Source organism: Anarhichas minor, unplaced genomic scaffold (assembly GCF_050575085.1).
Source record: "Anarhichas minor isolate MPS153535 unplaced genomic scaffold, ASM5057508v1 ptg000022l, whole genome shotgun sequence".
Lineage (NCBI taxonomy): Eukaryota > Metazoa > Chordata > Actinopteri > Perciformes > Anarhichadidae > Anarhichas > Anarhichas minor.
Window position 1 is genome coordinate 789117 of NW_027466468.1, and position 26494 is coordinate 815610.

The 26494-nt window shown below is 43.5% G+C and overlaps 2 protein-coding genes across 2 annotated transcripts in view; both read right to left on the minus strand.

The window, feature by feature from the left end:
- Window positions 1-3066, minus strand: part of plecb (plectin b) — a 38646-nt gene extending 35580 nt beyond the window's left edge. Inside the window, exons 1-2 of the mRNA XM_076096511.1 lie at window positions 2947-3066; window positions 481-542 (exon numbers count right to left, since the gene is read on the minus strand). Coding sequence (XP_075952626.1) covers window positions 481-542; window positions 2947-3064 — 180 coding nt within the window. The 5' untranslated portion in view covers window positions 3065-3066. The remainder of the gene's footprint in view (window positions 1-480; window positions 543-2946) is intronic.
- Window positions 3067-3279: 213 nt separating this feature from the next.
- LOC142955128 (small ribosomal subunit protein eS10-like) lies at window positions 3280-25116 on the minus strand. The gene is made up of 2 exons (XM_076096510.1): window positions 24701-25116; window positions 3280-3353 (listed from the first exon to the last, which is right to left on the minus strand). Exons 1-2 carry the CDS (start codon window positions 25114-25116, stop codon window positions 3284-3286), a joined length of 486 nt encoding a protein of 161 aa, XP_075952625.1. The 3' UTR covers window positions 3280-3283.
- Window positions 25117-26494: the final 1378 nt, after the last annotated feature.

Sequence of the window (26494 nt, forward strand, 5' to 3'; positions counted from 1 at the left end):
ATCATGATGACCAGTCACTCAAAAGAAACCTCTTAATTATATTATAATATAATGAATTAATTATAAAGACATTGTGCCGTGTGATTATTGTTTTGATCGCCCATCATTCTGCAGTGACAAATATCAACAATGCATCGAAATTCTTGCCAAAATAAAAATAAAGAATCCCAAACTAGTAGCACCTGTAATTAAAGTACATGGATTTCATTCTAATCAAAGGTGTAGATCAAAACTTCTCAACATCTGAGTTGTGACATGTTGTTGTTATGTAAGAAAGCAGTCAACCACATGTTTGTGAGGTTCAGAGAAAGGGACATATATGTGGGCACTTTTTGGTGAACTTGCATTTTTTCTTTTGCACAAGTGTACCTCGGGAGTGTGAAAATGAACATGGAACATGACACTGTAGGCGTGTGAGAGCTTGAATGTACCTTCAGGGTAAAGAATAAGAAACAGTAAAAGTCAAGGACGGCTCCTCACCTTTATCAAGTGCTTGTTCACCCATTTTGTGAAGGTCTTTTTCTGTACTCGATCTCGTTCATCTGCAAAACAGAGACGCCACAGTTAATCATCAGACACGTGTGAGAAGGAAACAAAATCGACAGGATTTTTGTGAATGTAGCCTAAACGTTAAAAAATCGTGTGCTGTAGCTTTGTGATGACGGATGTATCGCGGTTGGAAGCTCCATTTATTTGGCATAAAAGCAGCAAAGGAAAGAGGAAATCCCCAAAATACCAGACTTGTTTGATATCTGTACATCTGACAAACAGATTCATCACCAGGTTAAAAAATGCCTCTTGACTGTGCACGCCTGCACCTGAGTCAGATCACAGTCATTGTCGGCAGTTCCCCCCCGTTGTCTGGGAAACGTTGTATTTGCGGGGTCACATCTGTCCCTATGACACCGCTGCCAGCTGTGCTCTTGGACACACACATTCCTAAAAAGGATTCCATCGTGAGGGACGGATGTTTTAAGGTGCTCCGCATGATTACAACAAGACATGGCATATCTATTAGAGAGTGCAATTTTCCTACAAGAAACAACAAGATCTTGGCAAGGACCACGCCCACTGAGACATCAAACCTGCATACACCCTATTCCTATTGGAGTTCAGGCAAAACCCACAAGGTGTGGCGGCACTGCAACATTTATTATGGACACAGTGGATGGATCGGGTTCGTTTTCACTTGATCTTTAATGCACAGTTTTCATTACGCAGCATGACAAGTGAGTGGCGCTTTGAAAACTGAGGGAGCCAATCAGGCACATTTTTGTATTTATACTGAAAAACCCTCCTTTACTGACTCACACAGCAAATAATTCCATCCACATTAAGCCAGAATGAACTATGGTCACCGACATCAAAGTCCTCTGTCTTATCAGTTTAATAGGAGTTATCTGAACGGTCAAATCATACAGCGACACACCCAGCAAAGAGAAGCAAAGGGCTGTGATTCAACCTTTAAACAAAAAAGGAGCCCACAGGCTGCATTTGTTTTTTCAGGAGGGTGTCAGCATGACTTACGCAAGTGTGTTATGGAACTACGCTTCCAAGGAAACCTTGTATCGACACCCCAGACCTTTTAACCACCTCGTTTATCATTGAAACCAATGGGGGGGGGGCCTGAGCTTATAACTACGTACTTCCTGCCAGGGTGGAGGAGTGACGATTGGTGACACACTCACACGGACGCGGCCGTAGACGAAGCAGTTTTCCCAGAGGAGTTGCACTTTGACCTGTTGGGTCTCTGCATTCTGTTCACATCACGTTACCTAATCCTGTTTAAACTACTCTCTGTGGCCTCGTTGCTCTTTATAAGTGCAGGGTATGCGAGTGGATCGGGGCTGAGTGAACTTCAAGGATCAAATGTCACCAGACACCAAACAGGTTTCGGTGAGGTGTGGAGCTCACTGCCCACAACAGCGAAAAAGTCAAAACAGCAGTGGTGAAAAGTACATTTACTTACATTTTCCACGCAGCTTTGTTTGCTTTGCAGATTAAGATTGTACACGCAGAACATACTGTACAATAAACGTATAAAGTACGATCTAATGTTATCGATGGAATGATCCAACAGTCTTGTTAGAATTAGCCACCACCTTAACCCAACACTTACACATTATTGCATTCGTAATAATACTAATAATAATAACACAAGTTCATTTTCCCTGTGTGATGAGTGCGTTGGAGTTTTTAATTCTTGTTTAATTCCTACTTTCACTTTAGAATTCAAATACTTTGTCCACCACTGCTCAGGGAATCACAATGGCAGAATCAAAGTGTCTTGATTAGGAGAACTCATGTGTTCCACTGCATGGTAAAACAGGCCATTCATTTGTTTTAGGGGAATAAAAAAAAAGAGGAACAAACTGGAGAAAAAAACTGAAGAAAATGTAACACAGCATTCATCCTGTCTCCAGCACAAGTTAAGGCAAATAAGACTGCAGCTGCAGTGATTCATTCAACCCCCAAAACACATGCATGCCACACAGCAAAAGTTGTGAATGGGCTTTGCTGACCAATACGAAGTGAGGAAGCTGCTGATGCATTAGAAAAGGGGAGTATCTGGACACTGCAGTCGGATCACAATAACTGCATGTCTGCCAGTTTTCAATGTTAGATTGCTTTGACATTCAAACTTGCCTGTGACCACACTGGACACCCCGCCACCTTTGGAATGTGACTGATGAGCTAACTGATGTACAGAACCACACATTAAACAACACGCTAGCCAATCACATGAACCTCTTCAAGCTCTTACAGACAAAGACGCATAAAACCTGAAACCATTGTCTAACGCTCCTCTCACCTCTTCATGGAAAAAGCACTTCACTCTTGCCCAGCGGTGTCTCACACACACACACACACACACACAGGAGCAAATACATCAAGATCAAGACTTGCAATGGAGCCGTTTTCCATCGATTGCCACCATACTGGTACCTTTCCTGCCGTCCGTAGCCTTCAGCATCCCCCGGTTATAGCCTTCGTCTGAGGGCATCCTCTCTCTGCCCGTGTTGTCAGGGGAGAAATTCCTGAACCTCTGCTGCTGAGAGTTCATTTTCACTGTTTGTCAGCACGCAGGATAATATTCCTAATGATAAAATATCCTCGGCTGCTTTCGCCCTTGAGAGCAAACTTCTGCTTTTCTCACGTCTATCTGTCCCTCTGTCCCTCGGGTTCGTCCCGGAGCATGCAGTCCTGTGGCCACAATCCACTCAGCACTTCACAGACCTATGATGTCTCTCCCTCTCCTTTGCCTCTCAAACTCCTCACTCCCTCATTGGGTTCGACTCTGCCCCTCTTTCTTTTCTTTTTTTCTCTCTCTCTCTCTTTCTTTTCTGCTCTCGCTCACTCTATCCCTTTCATAGCAAATGGTGCCTGTGGGCTATGAAGTCTGGGCCTGTCCTTGTGTGGGATGAGCGAGTGTGTATTTAGTGGGCGCTAGTGTGTGGAGGACATGGTGGGCGGGGCTCTAAACACACCTCTTCCTCTTGCAGCGTGCCCGTGCCTTGCCGAGGAGTGGTAACCTAGCTGCATGGACTATTGCTTCATTGCGCAAGAAAACACACACACACACACACACACACACACACACACACACACACACACACACACACACACACACACACACACACACACACACACACACACACACACACACACACACACACACACACACACACACACACACACACACACACACACACAAGCTGAGTCTCAAGGTGTAATAAAAAAAGTCTGTGCCGATTACTTTTTAAGAATTTATATTGCACTGAATAGAACATTAATAAATGATGTACAATCTAGTGACAGAAGTAACAGATATACAACAAGTTTAAAAAAAAGTTATTATTTTCAGTCAAACACTCGCGTACACACCAACACACAACCTCATGATTAATCATTACTTAGTCACAGCATTACTCAGACATCTCACATTAGGAGTTACTCACTGTGACGAGAAAAAAGAAAAGAAAAGAGAAGCGATGGGGGATGAGATAGTTTTGGGAAGGGCTGATTTGGATTCCAGACAGCGATGGATGACCACACCCTGAACATCACTGCTTTACAGAGAGATACAGCAGCTCATAGCTCAGTGTTTGAGCACGCTTGTGAATGTGCGCGATGACAGGCTGCTCTGAGAAGTCGACACACACACGTCTGAGCATCTGTGTTTAAGTTGTCATTGTCGCAAAGCATTTCTCACTACTTCATTGAAGCTTATCTCCAGCTCTGTGAAGATATTTTGCCTCTTTGATAAAGTTGTTTTTGTAACTGCAGCCGGAGCTAGTTTCTTTGGCCGTTCAGTCGCCGCCACCATTGTTTTCTCAGCCTGACTGCACATTTCCTGCTTTGTGGTGGCTAATCCTAACAAATTGGCGAACATCAGATGCGTTACTTCCTGCTATCCAGAGGAGGAGGAGCAGGCAGGCAGTGTTTAGAACAGCAAAGGGAAAACAGGAGGCATTGCTTGAATGCTGTTTAAGATTATTATTCTGGGTTTTTGTCAATAACCATTCGAAACATATTTCAAGGGTCACACTGGATGCAAAGTTATATTCCATGATAGATTAATCTGCAGAAAAACAGCACAAAATAAACTTTAAACTAATCAATCAGTCATAAAATCCAAACCACAAGTACTGTCATCAAATGTTCTTTTAAATTGTTCAAATGTAGCAGAAGTAGAGAAGAGGCAAACAGTCAGTACAGTGAGTCAGTAATGGCAGATTACTACAGAGCAACGTCTGCGTAAATATAGCTAATATTAGTCTAATTTAGCCACTGTAAACTACTGGTCATGCCAGACCAAGAGAGGCTGTAGAAGCATGGTGCATATATATTACTTATGACTTTAACTTTTCTTTTGTGAAAGGGAGATTGTGTTGTTTCTCATTTCCAAAGTCACTCTTGCTTTTAAGTGTCTCTCCAGCACACAGTTCCTGCATGTATTCAGAGTTTATCCGAGGAGTTTGGGGCTTAGTTACACAAAGTTCCTCCATAGTGGTCCCCTATACGGCTAGTGCTGACAGGTAAGCTTGAGGGCAGGGTGTGTCCCGCCCCTCTAGCACTAATAATACCGTATCGCCCCCTCCCCGACTGACATGATTTAATCAGGCATCCAAAACCACTTCTTCTCCCAGAGCGCTGAGTGCTGAACGCGACCTGTAGGAACATGAAGGTGCTTCATGTGTCAGGGTACGTGTGTCCGTGTGGGTGTGTGTGAGCGTTGACTCATTTCGAGCCACGTTAGCACATTTCGGAGACACACCTTTGTAGGTCCACACAATGTCTAGGCAAGCTAAGGAATTAAGGAGTGGTATGTGGTAAGGCAATTAAAGGAACGGAATCATGCCGAACACAGAATTTATTGTTGAACTTGCATTTAACCTCGCAGCCTGACACTATACATGCTGTAATTTGAATCAAATAGTTGGAGCATGTAACACTTTAAGGAATGAGAACAGCGAAAGGTCTATAAAGTTTCTCCTTAACGATATACAGTGTAGAATAGAATGGAATTAAAATTGAACAGAATAATAACTGTTGTCCCGGTTATCTGAGATGCAGAAGCAACAGTAGACGGTAACGGAGAACTCGGTGGCGTTCTGGCAGTGAAACACGCACCGACACCTACTAGAGCTCTCTGAACCTCACGGGCAACACTAGCGGGAGACCCGAGAGGGAACAGGCGAGAGCGAAAGAACGTGTGGAACATCTTAGTCATGAGATCTTTCCACTAAAAAAGGAGGCATATCATTAAGGTCTCAACATGCTTATTACACTGCTGCCTCGTCTGGCTTCATTAAAACCAGATGGAACAGTTTTGGGCTTTTTATATATGAGCGGAGAGAGCTTGGTGAAAGTAAGAGGAGGAAGTATTTTCTTTCTCAATGACAAGTTTGATCATTTTTTTCCAATGATGGAAGTGACAGGGAACTAGGGTTTCCTTCTTCCCACACGGATACTTACTATCTATTTACATGCTAGCAGGGTATTTTTAGAGGTTGGGTTTGGGTAAATTGGGACTTCTAGCATTGCTTTTAAAAGTCTTATTTTCCCAGTCTACAGATAGCTTTCTGTTTGTAGCCATTTTGTTTTAGCCATGCAAGAGGCTAGAGATGGAAATGTCAGTTGGTTGCTCAGTCGGTAAACCACTTTGGTGATCTTCAGTCGCCATCAGGTCAAAATCTCTATTCGTCTAATACTTTGGTTTAATACCTGCAAAACTCATAACTCCCATCAGCCTGAGCTCTAATTTGTGTTGACTGGCAAATGCTAAGCTAAGATGCTAAGCGTGGGATACCCTGCATCACACCTCCTAAACATCAGCATGTTAGCATCGTCTTTGTGAGCATGCTAGCTTGCAGACGTTAGCATTTAGCTCAAAGCACCACCGTGCATGAATGCCGCCTATCAGAGCTGCTGGCGTGGCTGTAGGCTAAACAAACAAGATACTGTATCATTGTGAAAATGGTTTGGAATAATTACCATAAACAAATCTGACCACCAACATCATGTGTTGGTTCCCAAACCGGTCCTTGTGGTCCTGAAAACCACAGTCCCCATAAACCATTTTTGTTTTGTGATCCTGTATAAAGGTAACCTCACATGCATCTGTGACAATTACATTTGTAATCACTCATGCGTGCCTTTGATAGGACTTGTTTATCGCTATTACCGCAGCAGTACAGTAGAAAAAGAGACGATGGATCCGGCGAGCTAAAATCACTTAGGTTTAACTCTATCCTTTGGCATCAATCTGTTTGAATCAAACTACACAAAACACACGATGTTGTTTGTCAGTATTAGAGGCATACTGTACTTACTTTACAAACACAGGGCTGAGCTTGTAGCCTTGAACGACCTGTATTTAAGCACTGGGGACTCCATTCCCAAACCAAGCCAACACATTACAGGACAAAGGAATTCTAAGAATATGTCATTATGGCTTTTGAAAGTGCTGAACCGCAGAGCAACTTTAAGGGTTTACACAGAGGGAGGATGGACAACACCTTTCATCGTAGAGGATGGAAAAAAACACAAAGGATTTGCTCTACTTCTCTTCTTTTTTTCTTCTATCCCTCCCTTTAATGTCTCAGTCACTCATGGTCAATTCAGGTGAAAGTGTATTTACTGCGATATCTGGCCACCACACCCCGCAGGGAAAGGAATGTTAATAAAACTAGGAGCAGCCTAAACACACCCTGGATTATCACCTCAGTTGTTTAGGAGGAGGAGGAGGACGAGGAGGAGGAGGAGGAGGAGGAGGGGCAGATAGCTACCACCTGAATCACAGTGCACGCCGGATCAGATTTCTGCTACGCAGTGAATGCAAAGCCAGCATGTGGCGCACTGAATTTAAAACATTTTAATGGCCCTTTTTTAATAATGTTGCATGAATTAATTTATTCTATTGAAAACCCAAAAAATCTAAAAGCAAAACACAGACTCCCTGATAATACACCGTCATAGGTGGCCTGTTTCTCAGTCGAGCAAAACGAACGAGCCATTGTGCCGTGATGCGATGTCCAGTTATTATCCACAAGGATCTCCAGCCCGTCAGCAGACTCTAGATTATGTTGTTAGGATTAGATCTAACGATGAAGCTGTAAACCCACTTAACGGGCCTCTGGATCCGCCTCGACAGCTGAGTTTTAAAATAGCTCAGCGCTGACCTTTGGAAGCCTCTGTGGAAAGAGCAACATCTGGGATTGTGACAGTTGCTAATGTTTAAGTTGGAGAAATCAATTGCAACAGGCTGATGGGGGTGAATAGCTGAGGTAGCTGCAGTTCCAGTGGCTGAGAGGACAGCGTTTAAAGCTGCATGTGTCTCCCTCTGCAGGCGAGAGCAACACAGTTAAGTCACCTGGCTGAACATGTAGATATCAAATAAGACATGAAGAAAGCAACTTATAATTGTTTTGCCGAAATAAGTCAAATTGAATTAAAAATTGCATTATGTTTCTTATTTCTCTGAGTTAAAGAACAATTTGTAATATTTATTTCATATAAATTTACTAAATAAAGTGCCTAAATGTAAATATTTACAGCAGCATTAGTGGTGTTTTGAGTCAGAGCAGCATTTTCAGAGATGATAAATACATTTGAAATATCCATGACTGTGGGTTTGGACATGGTTATGACCACCAACTTTCCTTGCCTTGTTTACTTCAGTCCATAGGGAAATTTTTGACCTCAATAAAAGCACTAAATATACATGCCGTCTTTGTCCTATCCTGTTTGCATACTGCTGTTCAGCTATAGCCTATCTATCACCGCTCTTCTTCTCCTATTCCAAACAAAGTGGGATCCCCAAACCTAAAGTTAATCATCTCACTTTCATATATATAATAAGCACCTCCTAATAGAAGCTGTAACAATTAACGTTTGGCACTTTTGCTTGGAAAGTGACAATTAAGGATCACAAATCACAAAATAGTTGCCAATTTAATTTTCTGTAAATTGACTACCCAATTAATCAATTAAATGTTTTACCTCAAAACCGAACACAGTGAATCCATTCATCTGTGATAAAGTAGCAGCAACATTTTTTTTTTTTTTCTATGGAAATATTAGAATGGATTTTTACTAAAATTACAACTTAAACACTCATGTTAAAAAGAGAGAGGAATTACTAAAAGTACTTCAAAAACTACTCAGTTAAATGTTGTATTTGTTATAAGAAGCTCTACGGAATATCAGAGCTTTTAATAAACTGAAAGCTGAATATTGTAGGTTCCCCTTTTCTCATGTGTTCGATGAATCCATCATTATGACATGCGGTATTTCCATATGCCATCTTACCGTTGCAGATGTGGGGAAAAAAAGGGGAAGTTGAGCATGTTTCTATGACAACAGCTATAAACATACAGAAGCATGTGCAGTGGGAGCTGTGACTGACTCTTACTCATAGCTGTATTTTTAGACACAGGAGTCTCCCATAACTGACCGATTTGACGGGGGAAAGGAAAACGCCATCTTCCACCCAATACGCTGCTCTCCCCCCCACTGGCAGAAGGCGAGACATTGTTCTCACCACTAGATGGCGCCGGAGCACAACCGCGCCCAAACTCTTCCCCAGTAGAATTATGAGGCTATGGACTAGGGGGAGATGAGAAGAGAGACAACTATTTAAAAAGATAATGAATAGAAGGAAAACAAATAGTTTTCTCCCAATAACATTGCAAGCTTGTTATGGATATCTGACATCAAAATACGGTACTTTTTTTTTTACTGGGGTAAAATATATAGGGAAAAAATGTATCGAAAAGTAGGAATAAGATGAATTACTAAATACTATATCAACTTAAACAACCCCCTTGATGCAAAACCTTCAGAAAAAAAAAATAATGTTGGTTTTTCATAATCATGTTACACAACAGCAAAACAACAATTTGCTTTAAGAAGGATTTTCTGATAAAGTAATTAATTACTTACACACTGATGTCCTGTCACTCTCTATAGTAGTATAATATAATTGTGAAATATAGATGGTAAGAAAGATAGTGTTTATGTTGTCATGATTAGTCATAATTAGACCCGTTGGTTATGCAGAAGATAAACGCTTTGTTCTCATGTATAGATATTTCCGGCCTATATAACATTTCTTAGATAAAAGCTGACGCTATCCTGGTGGTCATGCTGATTTTTATCTAGTTAATAAAGATAATGCCGACCATAACGACCACTTCATATCTATCTTAGTTACTCATTTACGACAAGACATGAGCCAATAAAATGACTGAATTTCTTTGGCATTATACAACTTATTTTTATTATCTTCAGACATGTTACCACACCTCAGTGTGGATTTAGAGAGACAGCTCCCATAGTTGTGTCGCCTCCCCCCTTATCATAACACAGGTATGTAACACAAGTGCTTGTTGATGGTCGTAACATATGCATTGCGTGAGATACAGCTTCAATTCACTGTGGGGTTTATTGCAGCAGCCAGGAGGCAAATCTCTCAGCACCTCATTGTATTACAAAACACTCCAAGGAGAGTAGTCCTGTGGCTTTGATTTTCATCTGAAGACACAACTCCTAAGGAAACAAAATATTCCTCTATATTGAATTTGATATGATTTTTGATACAGCTGTTCAGAAAAGTGATTCAACCCATTTCTATAACTTGTAGTGTATTGTGAGAGAGCGCCCCCGTCAGGACTGAAATAAATGGAAAGCAGAGGCTGCTCTCTATTTGTGTTTATGTCTGTGTGTGTGTGTGTGTGTGTGTGTGTGTGTGTGTGTGTGTGTGTGTGTGTGTGTGTTTGAGAGTGTACAAAAGTATATTAAACGGCATATCTCCTTTCAAAAAACAATTATCTCCGTTATCCTTTATTTTATTCAGGTATAGAACAGACTGTCGGACTCAATTTGAGTACTTTGCAAATATGAAGGTTTTCCAGCTGCTGAGCAAGTAGTGCAACAAGTACTGCACGTTCAACGATGACATCCAAGGTAACGCAACAAACAACACACACACACACAAATGGACACCCTCTCTGTCCATCTATGCCATTCATTCATTTCTATTTCATAAAACAATACGACTAGTGCATTATAATAAATATAATTATTATTATTATTGGTAGTAGTATTACAAAATGTAACAATGGGAACAACTATACACTTTTTAACAAAATATAATTTAAATACTTGAATACAATAAAGCAGATTCACCTAAAACGTTTAACTGTGTTCAGTCTCTCTGGCAGTAACAACCATGTAGTTTCACCACACTGAAAACAACAAACTCACTCCTACCTAATCCAGTCAATAATGCACGTCAGGTCTCTCCACTCACCTGCACAACACATCTTACTGTACAAATATCTGCTTTCTCCATATGAGCCCATCTCAGACAGGGCCCTCGCACATGATCCCATAATGTGGCCATTAGGGGCCAGATGCAAGATCTGTCTTCCAGACACAGTGCCAGCTGGTGCATTTTTGGATACATTGGCAGTAAAAAGTGGAATTATTTAAAATCCTAAGGGTGTGTTGTCGTATGTGACTTGGCAGGTTTGATGCAGCCCTGGAACAACAGTGACAATTCTTCAGTGATATTATTAATAATAGTTTCTCTCCTCTGGGCTTTCTAGAATCAATCCAAGAACACACTCTCAGCTGCAGAACTTTCATAAGGAATGATATGTTTGAATACAATAAAAACACAAACAACAAACGCTGACTGTGTTATGCCAAGTCAACTTTAGCATGTGACAATTTACGACAGGGCACAGCTGAGCTCTTCTTAGGTCACATTTGAAAGGGAAAGTGACCTGAATGTGCTGTGATCTACAGGATGCTGACCTCTAACCCAGGACCACACGGGATGCTCTCTGATCTCCTAACATTATGACCACAGTCACTCGCAGAGGGAGCATTTTTAGGAAGGCCTCCTTGTAGTCTTTTTACAGCAAACATCATCCTGTTGACCTGAAGAATCTGTTGCTGATAACACGTTTTCAGTGCGATATGCAATGTAACTGGATTCAAGAATGCCAAATTCAAGACTTTCAAGGCTGTGTTAATAGTGTCTGGAATTTAATTGAGGTGGCATCATAGCCTTGCAACCTCAGAATGGACAGAGCTGCAATTTGGAAATTGAAATCTGAGATATGAGCCGAATATATGGCAAACAAAAGAGATTAGTAATGCAACATTGGCCATAATATTCTAATACAACCATTTATATTAAAGGGATGGCTATAAATCATAAATAAATCTTTGATATCGTCATATCAGTTCATCAAAACTAGTTGACGAACTGGTGCGAGCCACTTCTTGTCCTTTAAGCTTCAAAATTCAAGGAAAGTATTAAAGGAATATTTGACGTTTTAGGAAATACGCTTATTTGCTTTCTAGCTAGTTTAGAAGATTGACACCACACTCCTTATTTAGCAGCCGGTAAGCTTAGCTTAGCATGAAGACCGAGGGAATCAGCTAGCCTGGACATATGCAGTATTATTTCTTGGCCAGGCACAGTTACTCTGTCTGCAGAGTCTCGGCTGACTGCAACCTCACGGTGACGACACTCAAGAAAGACACTGTGTCCGCCCAAGATCTATATTTCCTTTGGACTGAGCCGAGCTAGCTGCTTCACCGTACTTCCAGTTTTCATGCTAACAAGCTAACTCGTTGTAGCTTCAAATTGATCAATCTTATCTCTTCCAACTCTCAGCAAGAGAAGGAATCAGCTAATTTTCCAAAATGTTAAACTATAAATCCAGATAAGCACGTTAAGGTTTTGTATCATACCGAGGTCAGAATTTTGGTTTTGTGACGCCACTAGAACAGAACAGACAGACTGGTCAACTAGAGAAAGGGGCAATGAATTCAGGCACCGTCTGAAAAAAAGTCAAGAAAAATGACTCAAGAAACTTTGAACATGTACCTGCAATCACACTTTGTTTATTTGACTCAGAAATTATGTTTTCTGTCCTTCATTAATCACTATAACTGCATACAAAGACCGTAGTTAGAAAGTGACAGTTTAAGTAAACTGTTGGTGTCACTGCACTTTATGCCCCAAGGAGTACCGAAAGAATCCCTGATGGAGGTCACAAGAGGTCTAAATAAACTCCCAGCACAGGACCGGATGTGTATCCACGGTCCCAGTGCTGCTCATGAATAATGAATGCATGTGCTCCATGTGTCTTTCTGTCTCATCTGGGTTTGTTTACTATTCCCAGAGGACATACGAAATGTATCCACAGCCCCTTTGGGTTCCTATGAGGCACAAGTTCACTGTTTATCTTATGACTCATGCCCACTGGTTGATCAGAGCCAGTCACGGTGGTGTTTTATATATACTCATGAGGGCTGGAAAAAGAAACGCACACACACACACTGGTGTGTGTGTACAGTAAAGTAGCGGGGTTACTTCAGAGTAGGAGTTGTGGTTGTTTCCAGGAAGAATGCTGACTTTTCCATAAACCAGGCCAAAGCCAGAGCCAGAGCTCAACCACCACAGCCCATACAGCTCTGTGTGTGTGCCTTACATTCATCTCTTAAAGCATTTGTTTGGCAGTTTGTGTGATTTAAATGGCATATGTGGCCTTAGCATGTCTAACAGGATGTTACCTTTTACCAGCATTGTAAAAAAATAACTTGACACATTCTCAACTCTCAGCTAAGAGAGATGGATTGCGAAAATCTGCTTTGGTATATCCCTTCCTCGGGCGACTCCAGGGGGACAAACACAGAAGAAAGGTCAAAGTTCAGCGAGAGAATGCCGAGTGATGCACCTTGTGTGTGACAGAGTATTTACAGTCCAACCTTTCAGCTGACCTCATTCCAACATGGTCGGTGGGGCATGTTCAGATCCGTGTTCTCACCTCTGCGCGCACAGCACAGTGCGGTGCATCTGACTAGAAGTCGAAGCTGCTCTCACCGCTGTAACATGCGATAGCTCGAGCTGAGTGGCTAACTACAGGACAGAGTTTGTCATCGTGCGGAATGGATGCCAGGGAAAAGGGGACAGCTAAGACCGGAAAGCTCCAAGAGCACAGATTACCAGGGACAGCAGCTGCATTAAGTCTTCAGTATCTCTGACGATAAAACATTAGCGGATAGCAGGGTAACGTCAGGGTCATGGAAACAACAGTATAACAGCCAAGATTGGATGTTTAGCATATCAAGTATATCTCTTTAGGAAAAATGTGTTTGCAAAACTTCAAGTGGCACAATGTATACTATATTTGTATCTTTTCAGCATGGTCAGCCCAGTTTCCCCATAATTAGTCCCTCACCACAGTCACCTTCCTTTGAATTACAGCTATCTCAGATTAGATAAGATACCAATGCTTAGGTGACACCCCTGCTCTTTTGATATGTGTGTCCGTAGATAAATGGTCTCAGTGACGATGCTAACGTTCGGAGGTTTTGCAAGTATATTGTCAAGCACATTCAGCATCTTACTTCAATGTGCTGGCTTACTACCATTTGCTAATTAGCACTGAACACACAGCTAAGTCTGATGAAAGGCAGGGTTGGACAAATTTAAATTGTGACCATACAGCTCGAGGAAAAGTCAGGGGATCACTAAAGTCAGTAGGATTCATCCTCTGGGGACCATGAATGTCTGTACAAAATTCCATGGCAATGGACCCAATAGTTGTTGAGATATTTCAGTCAAAAGCAAGGTGGAAAAAGACAAAAATTTGAGCCACAACATGCTAGCATGGCTCAAAACTCAAGGTAAGTCATTGAGTAACTTGTGAGGAACACATCAAAATGTTGCAATCAAAGACTAATGCGAAATCGCAGGATCAGACAGCTTATTTTTTATCTACAGTCTGTGGGGAGCAGATTTCTGGATTCATTTCTGGATTCATTTGTACGGCTGTCTGTCAGTTCAAAGGCTGGCAGCCAGTTTGGGGATTGTGTACTAAACCAGTGCTAAGAGAAAGCAATTCATCAATCTGAAGAAACTAGAGGACACCCACCAGCAAGAATACACACACACACACACACCCACCCCACCCCTTTGAGCCGTAACCAAACTTGACTAGACAGGTTTGGGAGGGACCCAGTAAGTAATTGTTACACAAGCACTCATTTACGTGAGAAAATGAGCTAAGTTCAGCTCCACGTAGTCTGGACTGGTTTGTGTCAATGCACTGTGACATGTCAGGCCATCAGTGTTGAGGGCAACTGCGACAAGAGCCAAATAGAGAAGGCCTCCAACGTTGTCTGAGCCTAATGGGGACTAATCTCTTTGCCGCTGCGAGTAAGAGCAGCCACTTTGCGAAACTGGCACGGAAAGGCCTGGTGGCACCTCCGACCGGTCACAGTGTGCAACGGCGGACAGGTCTCAAGGTTGCACATGAACGTGACTAATGCGCGAGGTAAACATACCACATGTGAAGATGTGTGTGTGACCTCTCAGTGTCAGAAATATGACCTGTACAGATCAAAAAATCTATAATAATAAAGAAACAAGTGTAAATAGAACAAATAAGACGCAGGCAAAATGACAAATATGCTAAACATCTTGCTGCCACAGTATTAGCACCAAAGTCAGCATTTAGCGGCTTAAACTTTCACGTTACTCTCATTGCTTTTTGAACCTTTACAAAATCACCTCTCTCACCTTTCCTCTTGTGTTGTCTCAAGCGCCAGAATAAAATCAGGGTGACTAAGTGCCCCAAAACCACCAGGGCGGGGAGAGTGGGTCCTGGGGGGCTTGAAGGCATTTGTTTGGATAAATAGAGATAAGTAAGAGGGTTTCAGGCGATGAGCCCGGACTGTGGTGACAGGTGGGCTTTTATTGGGAGGGAGGAGGGGGGGAGTGGATCGGTGAGGGTGTGGCGGGGACATTTTAAAAAAGAAAGAAAAAAGGACGCATTCCTAGCTGCTCCAGACTACGGCTATTACTGAGGGTCTGGTCTGCTTCTCCTGATTTGTTCAGCTGTTTTTTGAACACTTGCCTGACAGATGCGTTCTATACAGTCAGAGCAACTTATCACATTACGAAATGTGTTGTTTCTTTTCCTAAGCACAGTGTTAAAAGAGCAAATACACTTGTTTTCTGGATAAATATCTATTTCGAATGGTTTAAGCTTATTTCTGTATCAATTAAGCATGAAGAAAAATAGCTATGGTTAATCTGTGTTGCTTATCAGATGCACCTCTGTCAATCACTCAATCTTGCAACAGCTACTTCAGGTCATCGCGCCGGATGGGCTCGTCATCTGCATTCTTGGCAGATCACCAGTTTCTGGAGAATAGGGTGAAACCCATTTGAGCAATGACAGGTATTGATACAGTCCACCTACAAGGACGTTGTGATTACTACAACACCCATCAAAGGAATCGCCATTATTAAGTATCTTGAAGCATCAAGTGATGACTGTGTTAAGAAACAGTGACGCAGTGATGGTAAACAGGTAAGAATAACTACAAATTTAAAATAGCCCTCTCTCAGAAAATGAATAAAATATAGTCTGTGTGAGTCACCCCAGCGTGTTGACGCCCATCAGATGTCATGATTGACAGGAAAGACAGCTCCTGAAGAGAGTAAGCGGAAAGGAAGGGGACATTTCTCTCCTCGACCCCTGCCCTCACCCACTATCTGCATACCATCAAATAAAGGAAAATACAGAAGCCAGCCAAGCTCATGATTCAAGTCAGTCACGTTGTAGACATGTTTAAATTTGGAATAGAATCTGTGCTGAAGGTTTCTCTTTGTTAGAAGTGTGCGTCTGTGGTGTTCCAGCGGTCCCACCTAACGACAACACAACTTCACACGGGGCGTTCGCCAAAATCAACAATTCACCGACGGTCAGCGGCACAGACGGACAAAACGCAGTTAGACACAGACAGACACGCCACAGCAACCCCACTCTGTGGACCTACCAGGTATGATCTTCATCTAAGAGGCGGTAGAGGGAGGAAGAGGAGGACGAGGGCGACGAAAAGGAGAGCTTTACAGAGGGGGAATGAAGAGGACAGGAGAGGCTCCTGTTTGTTCGCTCTGAACCGCCTCGTTTCTCTGTTGTGCTGTATTTTGACAGGCTGCGCCTGCTGCTTGGATCCGTCAGCCTGCTCTCCCGTGGCCAGGGGAGGAGGCACGACACGCCAGGGTAGGGGCGAGGGAGTGGGGGTGGCAGGGGCGAGGGGCTCTGAGAACTGAGAGGGGGGGGGGGGGCTGGAGCTGACTGAGGGTTATAAATACCCACCAAAGCCAGATGATCACACAGTGTCACAGTTAGAAACTGATGGAAGTGCTCTGGCGGGACACTTGGCTGCACTCGCCCACTAGAGACAAACTCCACAAACAGAAGCCTCCCTCCCTCACTCCCTGTTTCTCTTTGAGGAGGATGACGACCGCAGGTTTATCTGTGAAGTTAAGTCACAGCTCTCAAAATATTCGCAGCATATGCTAGAGGCATCATTGGGACATTATATTCTCGATGATAAAACTACATGACATGTGATGTAACGTAATATAGTCATATCCCCATTTGTGATTTCCTAACTTTTGATAACTTTGGTGCAGTTCTTTTGCACTTCTACTGTTTGGTGAGGCCTCTCACGATGATTGGCATATAACAAGAGTGTTTACGGAAACGTCTGACATTTAAACTGTAAATGAGATGGGTTGACTGGATATATTAAGTGTCATTAAGGGAAAAAGGCACCGCAGTAACGCTTGACAGAAATAGCGACGAAGTTAAAAATAAAAACTGAGAACTAGGACTGATGGAATAATTATCAATAGCCACACACAGAGTTTAGTGATGGACAGATTGAAGAGAGTTTAGCTCCCAGTGTTCATCACCTTTTGCTTTTGGATCACAGTAATGCACAACATTCTCGAACTAGAGTGGCTTCTGATGTATGCATATGGCTCCGTGTTGACAATTAGTTCCATTTCTCTGTAATGCTAAAAGCAATTCCACCCAGTGTCTGGAGAGTAGAGGTGGGATTGTCTCCTCTCATAAAACATGGACACTATAGATGGACGCCCCGTGTGAGGCAGCTATACTGAGAAACCACACAGGGGGGCTTTACGGAGGATCACATGGAATTCCTCCGTGAACATCCTCATGTGCCTCCACAAACTCCTGAACCTTTAACTGAGCCTCACACTCGTGTCATTCATGTTAAGACACATGGTCGAAAGCTATTCGAAGCTTGCGTCCAGAGGGGAATACACCTCTTGTCTCAATCTAAACCCGTATACCGCTGGAGCGTCATTTTCTGTAAACACCATCTTGACTAAACAGGTGGTGGGGTCTCCTGAGAAAATATCGCATTAAGCAATGGTCAAAACACAAAAGACAAATTCGACATAAAGGCTTAAAAACCCCTTACAGAATACTGAACTACAGCTATTCCACCAACTCACTCATAAAACTGAAGTTGAGTTAGTCAGCCCCTGTAATACGGCCAAACATGTGCTCTGGGAAATGACTAACATCATAACCATCTTGACCAAACCCTCAATATATTCCACATGTTATCGATCCCTCTTGTTTCCAGGGTTGGGTCTACAGTTAGTTATATTGCTATAACAGATTTCTGATTCTGCGTCACTGTGCAGCCTCTGGTCATTATGTTTCAATGGGCTGCTGTTAAATTTGATATCAAACACTTTGTGCTCGCTCTCTCTCTCGCGTTGGAGGGTCGCAAACAACTGGCCCATGAGACAGGATTGCGCTTTGGTTTCTCCTTACACCGGCGTAGCCACGTCTGCATCATTTACTTCTTCCAAGAAAGCTCACATTTTTATGCTGATATCACAAAGTTATTGACAACTGAACTCCTGTTTTCTATTTAAATCCTGATTTAACCGGAGTGATGCGGCAGCTTTGGAGTATTACAGCCGCCTGCTCAAGTTTCATTCTGAATGTATCAACAACATCTCTTCATTGTCAAAATGTTTGCTTGCTGTGCTTCTGTCTCAGTTTCATGAAAGGGAGGCCGATATGCTCTGACACTTGTGGGTGCAATAGCATATTAAGCGATTTCGCAGGCTGAGTCAGCGGTAAAAGATAGGGCACAGCAGCTACGGTCATTTACTTTGTTTTGAGCAAAACATCGCTGGTGGGCAACAGCAAAAAGAGGCAGCAGACTCTTAAGCTGCCAGCTCACAACAAAGGCTATTGATAGATAGCATGAGATTGAACATTAATTATGTCCCCAATTCTTTTATTTTTATTTTTTCTAACTCAAAAAGGTCAGGCTTATAACTCTCGGATTTGAGAACGGTCCGGGTGAGTCATAAGATCAAAATGACGTGCCGCCATAATGAAAGGCACAAAGCTGCAGCTCTTCATTTAACCAATCACACAAGTATGCATCGGCCATGATTTCAGAGGTAGAAGAAGAAAAAAAGAAAAAAAGCAACATTGAGGACCTCATTGCCATGTCTGGGATGTGATTTAGTCTAATTGCCCCTGGTGCCATGTGTGGGCAGAGTTTAAACAGCCTTCTCATGTGTGTCCACTTCATACAAAGGACGTACAGCGCCCTCCATTCAAGAAATCAAAAGTGCCGCACGTGATGTCAAAGCGTTCCCTTCAAATCAAAACCAGTTCAAGGAGCTCTCTTTCTCTAGAAAGCTAAATTATTTGGTTGCGCAAGACTTTTTCAAATTATTTCCTTTTTCCTGGTTTCCACCTCACTGATGCAATGAAAGACAGATTGTAGCAAGACAAAAGCAGACATGCTAGACTACAACTATGTCTCAGGGTGTAACTGTGTCTGCCGACAGCTGTTTGATTAGCTAACATACCAAGAATACCACACTCTTTACAGCACTAAACATTGTACCTGTGATAACCACTGCCCTGTCTAACAGCATATCTGAGGTCAGATTAGAAGGAAACTGCTTTGGCAACAGTGCAAAAAGCTGGATAATGCAAAGCTTGATAACCAAACAGAAAACAAGGCTTGTCCACTACGTGATGTGAAATATGCATAACCTGGAGCATTATCAAAACTGATTACAGCTGCAGCATTTGGTCTATGTGACAGATGACAATGGTTGGTAATGGACAGCAGATGTCAGCAGTGGGTCACCGAAAACTGTGGTCATCTGATAGACTGGCACCGTCTGTGTCAACATCTGATAGCACCATAGTCTATCAGACTCCATAATTAAAACAAAATTGAAATCTTTCCTAATGTTTCATTTATTAGTTTGTTTTGTTTGTAAATGTTGAAGCAATTAATTCAAGTTCTGTTTATAATTAGTTGCATATGCTGTTTTCTGTGCCTGTGAGTCACACATATATCTTTATCAAAGTGCAGAAGGTAATTATTTCCCTGATGAGGACCACAGATTGAATCGAGGGTCCAGGCTGCTAATTGAATCCAGATCGTCTGTCACGTGTGGAACCAAATAAACACACCCTGAGAGAGCTGTGAGCAAGCTATTCCAACTTCCTGACTCTTTGTCCCATTGCTCACACCCACAAAAGACAACGCCCGTGTGAAGTCCCTATACACCCATATGCACATGACAGTCAACATAACGTTATATCACTTTTTCCATCATCCAAAAGCCAGAGTCACATGAACATGCTTCATCGTGATTCATAAGTTTCACTTCAGCAGAACCAACCGCAGCATCGAATGGCATCGTTTTCAGGGAGTTGTAGAACTGTTATTTTCCAGATCCAGCAAAAAAAGGAGGCCATCATACACTCCTGTTATCACAATGTCTACATAACTCCCATATCCTACGCATGCCATTGCATAATAGTATGCAAGGGGAATGCCAATCTCCTATAATACAAGAAAAGAGAAACAGAGCAACAACCACAGAATATAAAACAGTGCCAAGAACACAGTCTTACTGGAGGAAAGGGAACAAATGCTCCCAAAAGCACCACACCTCCCTGCCTCTGGCTTTAGCTCACACACAACTATCTCTGAAGGGAACAGGCGAGGCTGAATCTCAGCAAACAGCCCCACCTTGTTGGAATGACTGCAGGTCTGCATAATCTTATTTGGCAAACACTCAGAGATGGCTCCAGAGAGTACTGTATTTACTGACACGTGTGTAGAGTTCCCCACCCAAAAAACAGTGTGATTTTTGGCATTTGTTAAAAATAATTATAATTGCCACTGCAACACGCTCTGCATGTAAACGGTGTGGCAAATTATAGGTACGATGCATTTAGTACTTAATGCCCAAGTATAGCTTTATAAACAGCTTTTAAGTATAGCGTTCACCTGAGATTATGTGATAATGCCAGTGGGAAATCTGCCAGTGCGTTACCGATACTTCATCTATTTTAACACACGGATAATTAAATCCCAGCCACATCTCAACTGACTCTTCTCACCAGCTCACTGAAACCACTCCTAAAGAGAGAAAGCCTCTCGTCCACATCGCAAATGTAGAGGCTCTGTAGCATGTAACTTTAAGCCATAAACTGTAATCAAATCACCCCAAATAACACTTTAGAAGAGAAGTGAGAGACAGACAATTATGTTCTTCGGAGTATGAACTGCTTTAAATGCATGACAATGTGGAGGGGCAACAGAAAAGCCCTCATCAAACACCCAACCTAAGACCTCCCACACTTCAAAGGAAGGTGGGATCCTAGCTGAGAGAGCAATTACACATGCAAAGCGAGAGTCGCTCAAGGTAGGAAGTAGGTTAATTGGCACGCATGCAAACAAACCTTCAACGAAGTGTGGCCATGTCTTCTCCTCTGGCTCATCCAGTGAGTGGTCCCAGGTTCCCTCAGGTGAGGCTCCTTGCACCCTGGACCCCGGCAAAGCTGACAAAAGTGCCCGCTCGATGGCAATTTCTTCCAGAACATCCATGTCCAGTTCCTCGCCTTCATCCTCTTGTTGCACAGGTGGAGGAGGCGAGTGCTCCCCAGTGTCCTCTGGACTAATAACCTGTTTCACCTCGACTATCTCCTCAACCACTACAATCTTTCTCTTCATGGCTGCTTCGTCTGTATCAGGGTTTTCGGACTTGCAGGTGTCTCCTAGGTGAAGCTGGTCAAGCTGGGCAGCTGTGGGTTTGGCAGTGGCAGAGGGTGTGTCCTCCACCAACTCTCTCTTCTTCTCTTCCTCCTGCTTCAAGGCCTTACCGAAAGAGAGCCTTTTCTCTGTGCTGCACTCTGCTGCCCGACTGGCTGAATGTTGTGCAATTCTGGGAGGCTCCTCTTGCTTGCCGAGGGGGCTGGCCTGTGCCTGAGCTACAGCTGCCTCTGCTCTCGCCGCTGGTGCTGCTGACGCTGATTCTCCGGCTGCGGGCGCTTCCCTCGCAGTGGAGGATGTTTTTCCTTTCGGAACCTCCCGCTTGATTTTTTCTGCGAAGAGCCCCGATGGCTCCACCTCCCCTTTGTCTGCCGTGGCCTCACAGAGCACAGCTGCTAACTGCCTGGCTTCCTCGCTGCACATTCTTTTGGGAGTCTTCTTTGGAGAAACGTTCAGTTCAGTCACCTCAGAGGTCGTGACATTGCTGTCTTTAACTGTAGCCTTGGGTAATGGTGTAATGTTAGAGGATGGTAAGGCCTCTGCTTCAAGCAAAAGCACAGGCTTTGTGTTTATGGTGTCTGATACTGTTGCCTGAGCCTGCTTTTTCCCTCTTCCTTTCTTTTTTCCCTTTGAAGATTCCTCTGCAGCTTTCCCTGTATTTATAAGGGATTTAGTGTCTGTGGGTTTCTGGGATTCTGGCGCTGCTGCAGGGCTTTTGCCCTCAGGTTTAGGACTTGCTTGTATGAGCTCCACTTGAGTTATTTTCTGTATAGTCACTGTTTCCACTTTAGTCACAGTCATTCCCTCAGATTTCACTGACTCTGTGTGGGGCAATTTAGCTTTTAACTCGTCCTCAGAGCATGATGGTCCATGTGTTATTTTGCTGACACTGCTTCCCTCAACCTTCCCTTTTACTAGTGCATTGTCAGGAAGCTCCACTGGGGGCACTGCTGAAATCTGAGCTAATGGCAGTGATGCTACTTTAGAAATACTCTGGTCCTCAGTTTGTTTAGGGACTTCCATTAATGGCTTCCCTGGAATTTGTTTAGGCACTTCCTTTATTTCCCCCCCATCCCTATCTATTTTAGCCTGAGCCGTATATTTCTCTGCAGGTCCCTCAGTCTTTATGCTGGTACACATGCTCAGTGGCTCTGAGGTAGTCAGTGGTGTGGGTTGGAGGGTATTTTCAGCCACCTCCTCAGGCGTCTTGTCAACACGGGGTTTTTCCTTCTCCAACTTAAAGTCAGGCAGCTCCTCAGCATCGATAATCTTGGAACTCTCACCTGGAGATTTCTTTTTCTTCCTTTTTGATTTAGAGCTTCCCTCAACCATTTGTTTGGTTTCCCTAACCACCTCCGTGGTGGCAACATTTTGACTGAGTTGAGGGGATGTGACACCCTGTACTGAGACTTTAAGCACCTCTTCTGGCACTATTGTTTCATCTTTCTGGACAGGAGGAGTCACCTTTACATCAGTTCTCTCCTGTTTTGTAATAATCTCTGTTTCTGTAGCTCTCCCCTTAACGGGTTTTGCGTCTTCAGTACCGGCCATAGGTGCTGAGAGAGTCGTTGTACTAATGGTAGTTTTAACTTCGAGTACTGAGGACTCCGTCACCTTAGTAGTTTTCTGGGGAGCTTCATCAGTTTTGGGCTTTGCGGAGAGATTCACTGTGGACACTTTAACATCAATGGGCTCCTGAGTGACTTTTACTTTAGATATCTCCTTTACTGACTTCCTGGTGATACTGTCGGGTGGTGGTTTGGTGGTCTCCTGAGTAACAGAAACTTCGGCAGTTTTCTTGGCCTTCTCGTGATCTATTTTGGATTCAACTGGGGTCTTCACTTCTGCCAGTTTAACAGGTCCCTCATTCATCTTTGCTCTTTTAGGCTTCTCTTCATTGACAAGTTTTGTAATGACAGGGGTGGAAGTGGCAGTAGCAGCAAGGAGTTTGGAGGTTTCCTGAGTAGCAGACACCGTAATAACTGTCTGGGCCTTCATGTTATCAGTTGCAATTTTAGCTGTAGGCTTCACCTCTGCAGATTTAATTGGATCAACAATCACCTTTTTTGTCTTTTCTTCCTTGGCAGCCTTATTGGCAGGCTTTGTGACGACAGGGGTAGCCCTGTCAGTGTCGGTAAGAAGTTTGGAAGTTTCTTGAACAGAAGCCATTGTGATAACCGTCTGGGCCTTCATGTTATCAGTTGCAATTTTAGCTGTAGGCTTCACCTCTGCAGATTTAATTGGATCAACAATCACCTTTTTTGTTGTCTCTCCCTTGACATCCTTATTGGCAGGCTTTGTGACGACAGGGGCAGCAGTGGCCGTGTCGGTAAGAAGTTTGGAAGTTTCTTGAGCAGAAGCCATTGTGATAACTGTCTGGGCCTTAATGTTATCAATTGCTGTTTTAGCTGAAGCCTTGACCTCTGTGGATTTAACTGGATCAACACCCTTTTTTGTTGTCTCTTCCTTGACATCTTTGGTGGCAGGTTTGGTGACGACAGGGGCAGCAGTGGCCGTGGCAGTAAGGAGATTGTTGGTTTCCTCAGCAGCAGGCATTTTAATAACTGTTTGGGGTTTTGCTTTATAATTTGCCATTTCAGCTGTAGCCTTGACCTCTGAAGGTGTAATCGGATCCACGATCACCTTTTGTGTCTTCTCCTCTTTGATCTTTGAATCAGGAAGCGTTGCGATAGCTGAATTGCTTGTTACAACATAACCAGGCTTCCTGGAAGCTTTTTCATCAGCGATCTTGAGCTTCTCTTTATTTGTTTTAGGAGAAGAGGGTTCAGCTGTAATCTTTGATGTTGCAGCACCTGAAGCCACAGTTAATGGTAGGGCTGTCTTGGAGGACACTGATGTCAGAGTGGTCTGCGGCACATCCTGTTTCAAAGCTGCTCTCTGAATCTGGAAAGACATTGGTGCCTTCTCCTTTTGGACTTCAGACACTTGTCTCACCTGTGATGTAGCTGCTGGCTTCTCACTGCTCACATCAGCATGCTGACGAGAGACTCTTCTTACCTTGCTCTCCTCCATCACCGCTGCCTCACTTTTAAAGCTGTTCCCCCTCCTAAACAGAGGCTGAGGCTGGTCCTCCACTTCCCATGATGCTTTTGGCCTGACTGGTTCCGCAGCCAGCGGACGACCCCTAAACCTGGGGGTCCTATCAGAGTAGCTCTCTTTTTCTCCGGGACCCATCATCTGATGGCGGTAGCCTTGACGCTCAGTCAGAGACTCTAGGCTCTCTACTTCGCCCCTGCGGCCTGGCTTGGGAACATAAGATGTAGGACCTTCCACAGATTGGACCCGTGCAGCCCGGTGGCCAATGGCCAGGGTGGCGGCTGGCTTCCTGATCCTCTGCAGGGAGGCAGGGACAATCTCAGAGGGCAGGTGGAGGTAGTCACGGAGGTAAACAATGCCCTCATTGGTCAGGTACCAGTAGAAATGTCTCCAGGCAAATGTCTCCTTCACGTAGCCCCGAGACTTAAGAGACCCCATGGAGCGGATTACTTGTAGGTTGCTCACACCTTCTAGCTCAGGGTGCTTGGTCTGAGGCCTCTTGTCCTTCTTGGCCACCATGACACCATCTTTAAACAGGGCCTCGTAGATGGCCCTCAGTTCTCTCAGGGGCATCAGCATTCCAGCAACCATTGTGCTTAATGTCAATGTGGTCTCTCAAAGCAAAACTGAAAATCACAACATGAAAGGAACATAAATAAGACGATCTCACACCCTGTTGTTTAAAAGAATCCAGTGGCAAAACCGGCTGTCACATGCTTCTCAATTCAATTAGAAAAAAGTGGCAGAAGGAATCCTTGAAATCTTTTTATCTTACTTTCTTTTCCTCGTTCTTGCCGATCCTTTGGATATCGTGAAGAAAAAAGAATATTCCTCTGTGAAATCGGTCTTAAACAAAGTCAAACGTGGGCTGTTCCCCCCCCCCTTACATTCAGCGTGCCTGGGAATGAACAGTCTCCGTTCTGCCGAGATGGCAATGACAGAATGGAAGAGGGAGCGTGGTGTGTGAGTGTGAGTGCGAGAGAGAGAGAGAGAGAGAGTGAGGCACACTTCTCAGTCGGGCTCCTCCCACCTTCTCTCTCTATTTCTTAGGAAAAAACTGGCCTGGAAAAAAATTCTCAATAAAGTAAATAGTACAGCAGGAAGTAGGAAGCGAGTAATAAAAGTCTACGCAATAAATTGATTGAAATCAAGAAAGCACAAAGTTAAACGAATGGAGCAACACACCTATGAAGTGTGTTTGAGCACATGTTCTGGAGCTCTGTGACTTTTACAGAGACGCCCCAATCACACACGAAAGCACACACCTCCTTCATAATGTACACACACCTCCGAACACACAATACGACCGGCAGATAAACAGCCTTCGGCGTGTCTCTCACACACACACACACACACACACACACACACACACACACACACACACACACACACACACACACACACACACACACACACACACACACACACACACACACACACACACACACACACACACACACACACACACACACACACACACACACACGCCAGGTAAATGGGCTGTTCTAAACAGGGATTAGTTTACAGAAAAGACAGTCATCCCCTTGGCATGCATCTATCCCTGAGCATCTATGTAGTTTATCATGTGCAAGGCGTCTAGTTTTACACATTTCCCGATCAGGTATCACTGGGGAACTTTTACTCTACGCACAAGGTGTGGTTTGGGGATCTCATGTCACACAGTCTTTTGAATGTGGAAAGAAAAAGATGACATTTTAAGAGAAAACATATAATTAACCATTAATGTATTTTGGTATTGGGAGAAAACTGCAATGACAGTTTAACTGACACACAAGTAGTTTGATAGAGAGAGAGCGAGAGAGAGATTCTATTCATGTCTGTTTGTTGGAGGGTCACCAAAACACCAAGTGAGGGAAATGACATAGACTAATAAGTGTTTCCCATTGCAGCTCATTAAAGTGATGCAACAGGCTGTAAAGCACCCTAAAGTTGTGTTGCTGCTTCGGAC

Bases quoted from the DNA above. Each gene is read 5' to 3' on its own strand.
- LOC142955128 (XM_076096510.1), bottom strand. From the start codon at position 25,116: ATGGTTGCTGGAATGCTGATGCCCCTGAGAGAACTGAGGGCCATCTAC. The intron at 3,354-24,700 runs GTCTCTGACTGA...GGATAGAGTGAG, and splicing joins GGCGAAGTAGAGAGCCTAGA to CGAGAGCAGAAAAGAAAGAG.